General features: G+C 34.8%; 2 protein-coding genes across 5 annotated transcripts in view; both read left to right on the plus strand.

Moving 5' to 3' along the window:
- LOC129453456 (sialoadhesin-like) overlaps positions 1-5,575 on the plus strand; it is a 33,660-nt gene extending 28,085 nt beyond the window's left edge. For 3 of the 4 annotated variants that reach the window (XM_073862016.1, XM_073862017.1, XM_073862014.1), the window contains 7 exons: positions 25-339; positions 1,035-1,244; positions 1,342-1,453; positions 1,665-1,719; positions 1,813-4,509; positions 4,926-5,009; positions 5,493-5,575. In XM_073862016.1, the coding sequence (XP_073718117.1) occupies positions 25-339; positions 1,035-1,244; positions 1,342-1,453; positions 1,665-1,719; positions 1,813-1,995 (875 nt within the window). In that variant the 3' untranslated portion in view covers positions 1,996-4,509; positions 4,926-5,009; positions 5,493-5,575. The remainder of the gene's footprint in view (positions 1-24; positions 340-1,034; positions 1,245-1,341; positions 1,454-1,664; positions 1,720-1,812; positions 4,510-4,925; positions 5,010-5,492) is intronic. The other variant, XM_073862015.1, reaches the window with a different exon arrangement.
- A 2,205-nt stretch (positions 5,576-7,780) lies between these two features.
- On the plus strand, positions 7,781-12,008 carry LOC141359478 (uncharacterized). The gene is made up of 5 exons (XM_073862021.1): positions 7,781-8,107; positions 8,376-8,585; positions 8,681-8,771; positions 11,227-11,281; positions 11,379-12,008. Exons 1-5 carry the CDS (start codon positions 7,852-7,854, stop codon positions 11,559-11,561), a joined length of 795 nt encoding a protein of 264 aa, XP_073718122.1. The 5' UTR covers positions 7,781-7,851; the 3' UTR covers positions 11,562-12,008.
- Positions 12,009-12,677: the final 669 nt, after the last annotated feature.

Below are 12,677 nucleotides of genomic sequence, written 5' to 3' on the forward strand. Positions count from 1 at the left end.
AGCAGGATATTTTGACTCTTTCAGGTCTTTCTAACAGTAGCTGTTGGGGTGTGTCTTACACCTCTACAAGAGTTTGTGCTTTAGTGGGATCAACAGTAGATATTCACTCTTCATACTCACATCCCACTGGATATACAGTAGAGGAAACATACTGGCATTCAGGGAACATTCAGGATCTACGTGAGGATAATCGGTTTGCTGGTCGTGTGGAGTTTGTTGGAAACACACTGAGAATCAAAGACGTCAACACGAAAGACACTGGTGATTATCAAATCAGGATCATCACTAACACATCAAAAGAATTTTCTGGTTATCCTGGAGTCCTTCTTACTGTTACAGGTAACTGCTCATAAATTCTCTGTAAAGTTTTATTCACTGATCAGGTTTATAATGAATATATTTATGCTACTGATTTGGTGTCCAGACAGCTGATAAGTATATATATTTAAGTAAGTTTTTTTAGTGTTCTAGAAACAGTAACATCACATTATAAAACTGAGAAGCCCAATATTGTCAATCATTTGCGCTACATGTTTAATTTTATCTGCTCTTCTTCCCATGAAGTTTACACTGAATGTTTGTGGAATAAATAACTAAGAAGAGCAGCATATTTTGTGTTTTATTTTCTGCATAGGATGCTTTTTTGCTAGTTGCTAGTTCTTCTCCTAAGATTAAATGAGAAAATAATTTAATGTACACTTATTTATTATTTATCTATTAAACATCACATACAATTAAACAAAACCTGTGGTTGGTCTCTGTTGAACAAGCAGTCTATTTTTCTCTACATACGCTAGAACATTTTGCCCAGTTGATTGATGACACTCCTTTTAGCAGCTTTATTTCTTTATTTCTATTTTTAGAAAAGTATTAAATCTTTGCATTTCTATTCAAAATGTTTTGTATTTCAGGAATCAAATCCATATTCTTGGCTTTCTCATGCCATATTGTTCACCAGTTGAGTTAATCAACAAACTATTTCAAGCCTAATTCTGAAAAGTATTTCATGTGAATTCTGTTTTATGATATCTCAGGTACACAGGTGATAAGCAGCCCAAACCCTGTGATAGATGGAGAAAAAGTGATATTAAGCTGTTCAACTGAATGCAGTCTTGATTACAAACATACTTACATCTGGTATAAGAATGGACAACAGGTAACAGATGGATTGAGATTATTAAACAAGCTGTACCTGAACTCAATCAACAGTGAGGAGCTACAAGAGTATTCATGTACTGTAAGAGGTAACACAACATCTCATCATACATCTGACTTTAATGTTGAATATTTGCTGCAGTTTGTCTGTAATAAATTGATCTTATTTTTTTCTGAACTGGTTAGATTCAGTGTCCTCTACAGACCCAAAGAAAGATACATGGTTACTAAACACATCAATCATATTGTCTGTGTTTCTGACTCTTGCACTCATAGGAGTCCTGATAGGATGGTACAGGTCAGTAAAACCTTTATTTCAAATGTGTTTCAATACAGTGGGATCCTAAAGTCTGAGACCACTTTGGGATTTTGTTGTTTAATTTAAATGTGTGCTCTGAAAGTTTTTAGACAAAGAAAAAATATGACATCAAATTAAGAATTGTGATTCATGACACTGACCATGTTAACTTTTTAAAACTGATGCATAATTTGATCTGTTTCTTTATAAGGATGAGAAGCTGTATCTTGTCTAGAAATCACAAGGATGTCAAGGAGGAGGCACAGGTGATAATGTCTGATAAAAGATTTGATTTGTCACACATATATTTTAAAATGTTTCTTGTTTGTAATCTTAACTGAACATTATTTTATCTTCAGTATGACTCAGTGCACATTGATGCAGCGCCGTCTGAACACACACAGAAAGAAGATTGCAAATATGAGGATATTCATTATAGCAGCATTAATTTTATAAATTCAAAAACAAAGCAGAATTCTTCAGACCTCACAAACACCACAGAAAAAGAAGATGTACAGTACGCCACTGTAATGTTTAGTTAGCAGACTATTGCAATCATTGCACAAATTTGTTATTGCTATGTTGCCATGTTGTATCATTAATCCCAAACCTGTTTGTTGTAAAGAAGAAGAAATATCACCACATCCTCCTGTCGAGGCCAAGGGTGTCTCCGACACAGCACTTCTATGGTTCAAGTCTTATCTCACAGGTAGGTAATTTAGGGTATCCTGGAGAGGTGATGTCTCCGAACCCCAACGTCTCAATACCGGGGTGCCACAAGGCTCCGTGCTTGGACCACTGCTCTTTTCGATATACATGACATCCCTGGGTTCTGTCATTCGAAAACATGGCTTCACTGAGCATGTTGCCAGCACTGCCCAAAAATCCGCCTGACCTTTTCAAAATGAGCATGCTACGAAGGTAGTCCAAGCTCTTGTCCTGTACAGGCTGGACTACTGCAGTGAGCTACTGGCTGGACCTTCAGCCTGCACAACCAAACCCCTACAGATGATTCAGAATGCAGCAGCAAGAGTGGTCTTCTATGAGCCAAAGAGGGTGCACGTCACTCCTCTCTTTTTCAAGTTACACTGCCTTCCTATAGCAGCTCACATCAAATTTAAAGCTCTGCTCCTGGCCTTTAAAACCACCACTGGGTCAGCAGACTCAGCACCCCCTTACCTTTACTTGCTTATACAGCCTTTTGTACCCTCTCAATCCCTGCGCTCTGTCACCGAGTGACGGCTTGTGGTGCCATCTCATAAAGGGAAAAACATTATCGGGTACGTTCTCAGGAGCTGTTCCACAACTGTGGAATCATCTGCCGATCGCGACACGATCTGCTGACTCTTAAGAATCGGCTAAAACCCATCTCTTCCGCCATTACCTCACTTCCTAATATAGGACTTACTATCGTTCTCCAATTTCCTTTTTCTTTATCTGTACATTCTTAAAAATAATAATAATAACCAACACTTGGCTATGTATACTGTGTTGGACTTGATGAGACTATTTCTAGTGCACCTATGTATTGCTCTTCTTGTGTTGCTATAATTGCTTCTATTGTTTACCTCATTTGTAAGCCGCTCTGGACAAAAACGTCTGCTAATTGACTAAATGTAAATGCAAAATTGGAATTTGGCATATGCATTGATCGACTTTTCAACTGTGTGCTATTTATACGCATTTCATGAATATGGGTTGAAATAATAAATACTGACCTTCAATGTAATGAACAATATAGATCTTATAATACCCAGTTGTTGTAATTTTTTAATATATTTTTTTTATTTTTAGTTCACTGTTTGGTTTATACAGAGACCCTAAGGTGACATTGGAGTAAAAAAATCTAAAGTTTAGTTTTGCGTGTGCACGTGAAATAGCTAAGCATTGGTATTATTGTGTAATGAGACTTTATTTTATTTACGTCCCCAGAAATTGGGGATGTCAGGGTGAGACATTCAGTGCATCTGGGTTTTTCCTAAGTCATTTCTTTTATTTCCTTTAATAAAATCCTGAATTTTGGTGCATAACATTTATATTGTTGTGTCTTCTACAAAACACTACTAGTAACACTGAAAGTATAATTTTCTTAATCCACCACGATGCAATGGAAACATTCACTAACGTTGGTAACTCTGTCTGTCCAAACAGTTACAAATGACAAATGTGGGTAAGTTTGTAGTTTCTGTCCAAAAGTTTACGAATGTTAAAATGTTACAAACGTGCTAAACTTTGGTTAAGTAAACATTAATAGGATCATTGTGGTAAGAAATGATAAAAGTGTGTGCTAGTCGGACCATTGCTAGTGGTTTCGTACTGAAAGCGGCGTCGTGTTCATCTTGAAAGAGCGTTCATGGTGGTTGTTGTATACATTTTGACAGATTCTGTACATCAAAGCTCCGTTTTATGGCAGCTAGAGCAGTGGTCCTCAACCACCGGGTCGCGACCCAGTACCGGGGTCAAAGACAAGTTGCCACCGGGTTGCAAGAACGTCCTGACAAAATGTGTATAATAGCCACGTAATAGCTTACTCTGGTACATTAGACAATAAGCTTTGACAAAATTCCCCAAACCACCTGAAAGTAATTCATATGTTGTCTAGGAAATATCCAAAACCTGGTAAAAATGTTTGCAATGAGAACAAGATACAAGAACTACACCAGGCTTATCTAAATAGTAGGCTTCTGTAATGTTATCCACTCGTCATTATATTAAATCCCTCCTAAAACGTGCTAGATTATGCTTGCATCCGTGCCTCTTTTTGCCTCCAGCTAAGCCCCGCCCACCCAGAGACGTTGCAATGTTTACAAACTTTTAAGGGGTCCATTAGACTTTTGAAATGTCTTTCATGGCTGAGTTTAAGTTTTCTGGGTTATAGGTTGGTGGACGGAGGAGCGAGAAAAAGAGGAAGCATGAATCTAAGAAGCACAATGAGTATTTTCTCTAACTTTTGATCTTCTTGTGCTTACTGCAGTATAACACATTGACATCAACAACTGTGCTGGAGTTTAGAGCAGCATTCTGAAAATAATTTATGTGTAAATGTGCACAACTAAGTAAGTATGTTATGATTTTTATTCTTCTCTTATGTGAGGTTAATTTAGCTGTTCTGGTATTGATCTTAGTGTTTGAGTTAGTGTGTTAAACATGGCCGAAATATCATGGAGGGTGTATAATATTTAATATTTTCATAGTTAAGAGTTTAGCTCATTTTATTGACCATTTACTAATACAGAAATTGATTCACTCAGTTTGTGTTAGACTGCATTTTACTGTTTAAGACTGGTGCAAGTGTTTCACGTTGGCTTTAATAAGAAAAAGGAAGGAAGTGAGATCAGTAGCTTTTTATAGCTATCAGCTTATTAAACCAAAAACCTTACAAACCACTGCTGCAACTCCAACCAAGTCAGACAACTCTACAACAGTTTATACCAAATGTTTAATCTTAAACATATATATTTTTTATTTTCAGCATGTTCGCATAATTGTGAATTTCTTCAAAGTGAAATGATGAACTCCAGACTCTCATCTCTGATCCTGCTGTTACACATTCAAGGTATGAACACTATTAAGTGCACTACAGTTTAGTTGTTGTTGAAGTAAGTAGATCTACCAAAGCTTTCTTCTTGAATATTTTTAATCTGATTCCTATAGAAGATAATTGAGTCCATACAATAAAGTGCAAAACATGAGTGAATTTATGTTTCTGGTTTGTTTGTTTGTTTGTTTGTTTGTTTAAAAGTTATTTCTCCATAATTGTTGTAGTGGATTGATTGTGCTGTAATATTGTTCCGCAAAAACACATATATAACAACATTGCAATATTTGATTTTCATGTAGCTATTTCATGTTTTTTTCAATCTCTTGAAGATTTCTGATACCTAAATATTTATAACTGTTAAAACATGTCAATGTAAGATGTTTATCTTGAAGTTGGTCCGATAAAGATTAAAACCTTGATTTTGCTTTACTTTAAAAACAGTTAAGTTTACAGTACAGTATGTTACAAATATCAGTATTATGCCTTTTTCTTTTTCAGGGTCTCTAACATTGAACAGCTTTACTGTGACCTGTGATGAACAGAGTATTTGTGCTGTGAGAGGGGTAAAGGTGACAGTGAGGTGCGATTACTCAAAGAACAACATCAAAACTGGATTCTGGTTCAGTCAGAAACAGAAAACAAACTGGAGGAACAAAAATGAACCTGAAGATTTGACTTTAGATTCGGATTACTCAGGACGAGTGGATCAGTGGATCACTGAAGACTACACATATCTCACAATATCAGATGTGAGAGAGAGAGACAGTGGAGAATATCAGCTCATGATCATTATGAAGGATGGAGTTAAACATCTCAGTTCAGTCACAGTCAATCTAACAGTAACAGGTACATTTACATTCTCATCAGTCCAGTTCAACTCTCTTCATTTCTCATTTAATGTAAGGTTTTGATTATTTAGTTTTACAGGTGAGGGTGAATCCTGAATCTACAGAAAAAGTGAAACTGAGCTGTGATTCTTCCTGCAAACTGACGTCTGATTATTACTCCTGGTACAAGAATGGACAATATTTAAAATACAGCAAAAACATATTAGTGCCATCCAGAGGAAACACTGACAGCTATTTCTGCTCTGAGGCTGGCAAATACTCTCAATCCTCTTCTGTGTGTAAGTGTGATTCAATATTTAGTTTAAAGGCTCACTGAAGTGCTTTGAAACGTGCAACATCATTTGATGTGGTGACGTCATTTTAACTGAAACAGGAAGCAGTGTAGCCCTCTATTATACACAACCTTGTGTTCGCGGGACAGTACAGGGCACACAAAATGCATACAGATCTCAAGCTACAACTCATCCAAAAAGTAGATAGAATTATAGCTATGTGTTTTTTTTTATTCTAAAGGGGTCTGAAAAAGTGCTAAATCTAGCAACAAAGTCCTCAAGTTGCCAACACTGACTAGAAGTCAGAACGAAACTATCGAAAAAACCCTCCCCCCTTTTTAAATAACCAATAGCGTTTCATTTACAGCACAGTCCAGCAAAGCCGCATTTGACAGCTTGTGAGCGTCACAGTTTTATATTATATCGAAATCAGGACTCTATTAGACTTAGTTTTAATAAAAATTATAAAAGGAATAATTGCTGGTGGGCCTTTGAATTTTTAGAAAATAATGCACACCTAAGGTGGTAATGCGGCATGACCCAAAGGGGAGTACACAGTCTGAGTAGTTTCTTATCCCTTACATAGTGCCAAAGAACTAGTAAATGTATTAACACGTGTCTTATTTCAGGCACTTGTGATTTCAGACAGAGGTTTCGCTCAATGTAGGGGGTGGGACCATGCCTGTTAACATTTGGATTCCAAAATCCTGCACATAATACTGCATATTGATGTGATTATTCATATAACGAGGTAGGGCTGTTAAAATTACAGGAGTTTCTGGGGAGAAATAACAAAACGGGAGGGGTGGGGAGATAGGTGTGAAATACGGGAGACTCCTGGGAAAACGGAGTGTTGACAGGTATGGCGGGACACTTCAGCGCCTAGAGAGCATTTGATTGGACAGGAAATTTGACTTCATAGAAAATCTAAACTCTAAATCTTCTGTATGCAAATGTGGTCAGTGTTTTGGGCCATTACAGCTTTTATACACTGTATCTGTTATGGATGTCAGCGCTAACACCCCTGGGACTCAGCACTTTCATTCCCCCGAATTCTAACCCGGACTCAATTTCCCATAATTCCCCGCGATTCGCCGATTTCCCCTCACCTGTTCCGTATCAGCGGGACTTTTTAAAGGTGTAGTGAAGGATTTTCTCGAATTTTAAATTCTCTCTGAGTTACAGTATCCTTAAGTCTAATGTTTAATATATATTATATTATAAGCAAAAAGTTTAATTTTCACTATAAAGTGAAAGAGCAAAATTTTTACAATCTTGTGTTTATCTATAGACCGTTTCAGCAGTAACAACATAAACAAGCGGCTGTTGCTTTCCGCACGTAACTTCCGGTAAACTCCGCTAAAAATAAATAACAACGAAGTTCTTTTATTTATATAACGTAGTTTATTTATATAACAAGCAAAAAAACAACACATAGATTACAAAGGAAACCAAAACATTTGTTATTTTCGACGAGGCATTTGTTCAAGAGATCAGTTTAGCAACTAGTCAGACCATTAAAAAAAACGAAACCGGAAGTAAGGTTTGGATCCAGACGTGTATAACGTACGTCCGATGTAACCGTCTATATATGAGTTTATTTATACAGATGTTTTAAATTGATTGTTAATTTTACAACAGTGATTTGTGACTCTTTCAGGTCTTTCTAACAGTAGCTGTTGGGGTGTGACTTACACCTCTACAAGAGTTTGTGCTTTAGTAGGATCAACAGTAGATATGCACTCTTCATACTCACATCCCACTGGATATACAGTAGAGGATTCATTCTGGTATTTGATGAATGATCCATCTAAGAAAGACAAAGATCTACGTGAGGATCATCAGTTTGCTGGTCGTGTGGAGTTTGTGGGAAACACACTGAGAATCAAAGACATCAACACGAGTGACTCTGGTCAATATGTATTCAGGTTCATCACTAACAGATCAGATGGGAAATTTTCTGGTTTACCTGGAGTAACTCTTACTGTTACAGGTAACAGCTCATAATTAACTCTCTGTAAAGCTGCATTCACTACTGATTTGCTGTTGATAAATAATTTTTCCATCCTAGCACTCTGAATTCTAGAAAAATATTAATATTACATTAAATCTTTGGATTTCTGTTCAGAATGTTTTTAAAGTATACATTTTATCAGTTTATTTACTGGATTAAATCAATTTCAAATTTCTCATGCCATGCTCCACCAGTTAAGTTAATCAACAAACTATTTCAAGCCTAATTCTGTTATACGAAATCTCAGATACTCAGGTGATAAGCAGACCAAAACATGTGATAGATGGAGAAAAAGTGATATTAATCTGTTCAACCAAATGCACTCTGGATAACAAACATACTTACATCTGGTATAAGAATGGACAACAGGTAACAGATGGATTGACATTATTAAACAAGCTATACCTGGACTCATTCAACAATAAGGAGCTACAAGAGTATTCATGTACTGTAAGAGGTAACACAACATCTCATCATACATCTGACTTTAGTGTTAAATGTTTACTGCAGTTTGAAATAAATTGATCTCATTTATTACTGTGTCTTCTACAGAACAAGAGAAATTCACATGGTTACTAAACACAGCAATCATATTGTCTGTGTTTCTGACTCTTACACTCATAGGAGTCCTGATGTGGTACAGGTCAGTAAAACCTTTATTTAAAATGTGTTTCAATACAGTGAGATCCTAAAGTCTGAGACCACTTTGGGATTTTGTTGTTTAATTAATTAATGTTTGCTCTGAAAGTTTCTAAACAAAGAAAAATTATGACATAAAAAACAAAAAAAACATATGTCTTGATCTCTAGAATTGTGATGTATACGGAAATGTAATATATGTGAATATATGAAATATCCCTATATGAAATATATGGTAATATAAAGTAGAAACTTATATGTACATATATGTACAACCATATATGACACCTATTCGAAAATGGAACAATTTCATATATTGACATATATGTCTATCCCATACAAATATATGTCTATGTGTGCAAAAAACATATATAGACATATATATCATCTATATAATTATTTATATATGTGACATACATGACTTCACATACATGTCTAATATATGTTGCATACATATACTTATCATATATCATAAAATAATTAAATTTGAACCGTGGTTTTTATCTAATTTTTTACATGTTTCAGACCACAGGTAGGACGTACAACCCATTCACACAACTTAACACACAAACACAATTTATTATTTGTAATGTACCTGATGAGTCCAGTCGGGCCTCGAACCCGGGTCCTCACGTTGAAAGTCACCTCCACTATCCACTGATCCACCCAGCCGTTGGACGGGAGGGGCTAACAACTTAAGCTATTTGTGTGTTACTGAAGTAGGCGCTGTTTAGCTTGTATTTTAAAGTGTTCATTTTATTATTCCTCCTGTTTTTATTTTATGCATGGGTACACCGTGCAAATTTAACCCTTGTGCATTGTTCAAATTTAATACATCCACTAAATTAAACATCTGTAAAAATGTATCAGATTATTTTTTCACTTTTTTTGCATAAATTTGTTAGTCAGTACTGATCAAAACTACCATTTTTTACAAAAATTCCATGATTTTAACTCTTTAATTGCCAAGTTCATAAGTGGATTTGGGGAAAATCTAAATGACAAATTTTCAATACAAAAAGTGATTGTAGACTGGATTTTTTTTTAACCTTTTTCGCAGTCTTGGGCATGTCAAATGTAAAGTAAAAACATTGGCTTTTGATTATTGTTTTCTTCATCATTTATTGTTAGTGGCTGTTTTTGCCCCATTGACTTCCATTATAACCACATTTTTTGATTGCAGAGCAATGACACCTTGTTATGATGCATTTTTGAATGTTGGTGGTTTTTCCTTTTGCAAAGAGGTCAAATTTGTCATTTTTACTGTTGATCACCATGTGGCACCATTAACCCTTTAGTAGACCTGTGGTGTGCAGAGCTTAATTTCTAGCTTGTACATTGAGTAATATGGGGGCGGTTTCCCAGACAGGGATTATCTTAATTCAGGACAAGGCCTTAGTTTAATTAGGAAATATAACTAGTTTTAACAAACATGCCTTACTAAAAACATTACCTGTATTCATTTTGAGGCAAAACAAAGGGCCCTGATGTATTTTAAGATATGTCAGTGCAAGTTGTTTTCAGTTTGGACAGCTCTTAAAAATGTTTTAGTCTAGGACTAGTCTAATCCCTGTCCGGGAAACCGCCCCTATGGAGTATAACTCCATAATAAAAGTATAGTATTGTGCCAAATGCATGCAGTTTGAAACTAGGCAGGGTTATAATGTTATGACCCTAATCATTTTTAAACAATATATTTACAGACCTATATAGGCTATGTTGTTTTAGAAATCTAGACATAAAACATATTGATATCATATGGTTGGAGCATACAGTATCATGTAAAAATCCATCTTATATGGTTGTAAAATACAAACCCATATAAGAATTCATACATTTACATATTTTAAATATATGTATTTAAATACATTTTAACATGAGTATTCCATATAGGTTTAAAACATATATCTTCATATATCAAGAGTATCTATTTATGTGATATTAATATATGTATTTGCATACATTTTAATATGAGTATTTCATATAGGTTTAAAACATATATCTTTATATATCAAGAGTATCTATATATGTGATATTAATATATGTATTTATATACATTTTAATATGAGTATTTCATATAGGTTTAAAACATATATCTCATATATCAAGATTATTTATATATGTGATATTCATATATGTGTTTATATACATTTTAATATGAGTATTTCATATAGGTTTAAAACATATATCTTCATATATCATGAGTATCTATATATGTGATATTAATATATGTATTTATATACATTTTAATATGAGTATTTCATATATGTTTTAAACCTATATATTCATATATCCAGAGGATCTATATATGTGATATTAATATATTGCATATATATGTAACATATATGCCAAGATCGGTTTTGATATAGGGACATATATGTCATATATTACATTTCCGTATGGGGTGACCATGTTAACTCTTTAAACCTGATGCATCATTTAATCTGTTTCTTTATAAGGATGAGAAGCTGTATCTTGTCTAGAAATCACAAGGATACAAAGGAGGAGACACAGGTGATAATGTCTGATAAAAGATTTACATATATTTTCACACATATATTTTAAAATGTTTCTTGTTTGTAATCCTAACTGAACTTTATTTTATCTTCAGTATGACTCAGTGCACATTGATGCAGCCCCGTCTGAACACACACAGAAAGAAGATTGCAAATATGAGGATATTCATTATAGCAGCGTTAATTTTTTAAATTCAAAAACAAAGCAGACATCTTCAGACACCACAAACACCACAGAAAATGAAGATGTTCAGTACGCCACTGTAATGTTTAGTTAACAGACTGTTGATATCATTGCCTAGCTTTGTGAGTGCTATGTTGTCATGAGTGTTTTAGCTTTGATGTCTGATTACTTTGATGTTATCTATTATATATATTTCCTAATGTCTTTCTTTTAGATGCTATAATTTAGATGCAGTCTCTGTTCTCATCTTCTTTTGGCTTGTGTGTATAGTGCGCTGTGATAAATGTATTGTGATAGGACTTTAAACTAAAGGCTATTTGCTAAAAAGGGAAGTTGTGATTCTTTGTTTAGCCCAGCTTCCTCTTTTAGGAGAAAATGCATCAACGCAGCAAAAGTGTTGCACTAGCTGAGATCATAGTGAGATAGTGGTCATAGTGAAGAAAGTTGTTTGATATTTTTGATACTTTATTTGGTTGTTTATAGTAGTAAATATAGCCAATTAATCCCTGCTGTATATGTGAAACTTTTACAGTGTGTCACTATATTAATTTTAATGTCAAAGTTTTGTCAAATACTGTTTTATTGTAAAACATATAAATATTGATTGAATAAGGTTTTCAGTAAGTCATTTCTAATTTAGGCTTCTGGTAAAATATGTATGTCTTGTTGCAAATTCTAACCGTTTATGTACAATGTTCTTAAATATGTGTATATATGACACTTTTTAGGGGTCATATTGTAACATTTATCAGGTTGAGTGCCTTCATACTCCACCAGAGGGAACTCTGGCCATATCTTACAAAGCATGCTGCACAACTTCTGATACAGACCCTTGTAATCTCCAGGTTGGACTACTGCAATGCTCTTCTTGCTGGCCTTCCGGAAGGTCTATTAAACCACACTTTTTAATGAAGGTTTTATTTTAAAATATCCAGCCGTTATAATAAGCTGTTACAGGTGCCCAAGTTTAATGCTGCATTCACACTAGCCGTGGTAGAGGCTTCAAGCGCGAGTGATTTCAATGTTAAAGGAACAGTATGTAGGATTGTGGCCAAAACTGGTACTGCAATCACAAAACTGGTGGCCAATACACAACATGACAACATAAACATCAGTTGAGGGCTGCAACTCCACTTTTTAAATGACAATATCCTGGCCATACCAATGTTGTCAGTGACATAAGTATGTGAAATGAAAATGATTTCTTAAT

The sequence above is a fragment of the Misgurnus anguillicaudatus genome, chromosome 23 (assembly GCF_027580225.2).
Source record: "Misgurnus anguillicaudatus chromosome 23, ASM2758022v2, whole genome shotgun sequence".
Taxonomy (NCBI): domain Eukaryota; kingdom Metazoa; phylum Chordata; class Actinopteri; order Cypriniformes; family Cobitidae; genus Misgurnus; species Misgurnus anguillicaudatus.

Excerpts from the sequence above, each read along its gene's own strand:
- LOC141359478 (XM_073862021.1), top strand. The coding sequence starts at position 7,852 with ATGCACTCTTCATACTCACATCCCACTGGATATACAGTAGAGGATTCA. Across the intron at positions 8,586-8,680 it reads GTATTCATGTACTGTAAGAG|AACAAGAGAAATTCACATGG; the intron begins GTAACACAACAT and ends TGTCTTCTACAG. Across the intron at positions 8,772-11,226 it reads GGAGTCCTGATGTGGTACAG|GATGAGAAGCTGTATCTTGT; the intron begins GTCAGTAAAACC and ends TTTCTTTATAAG.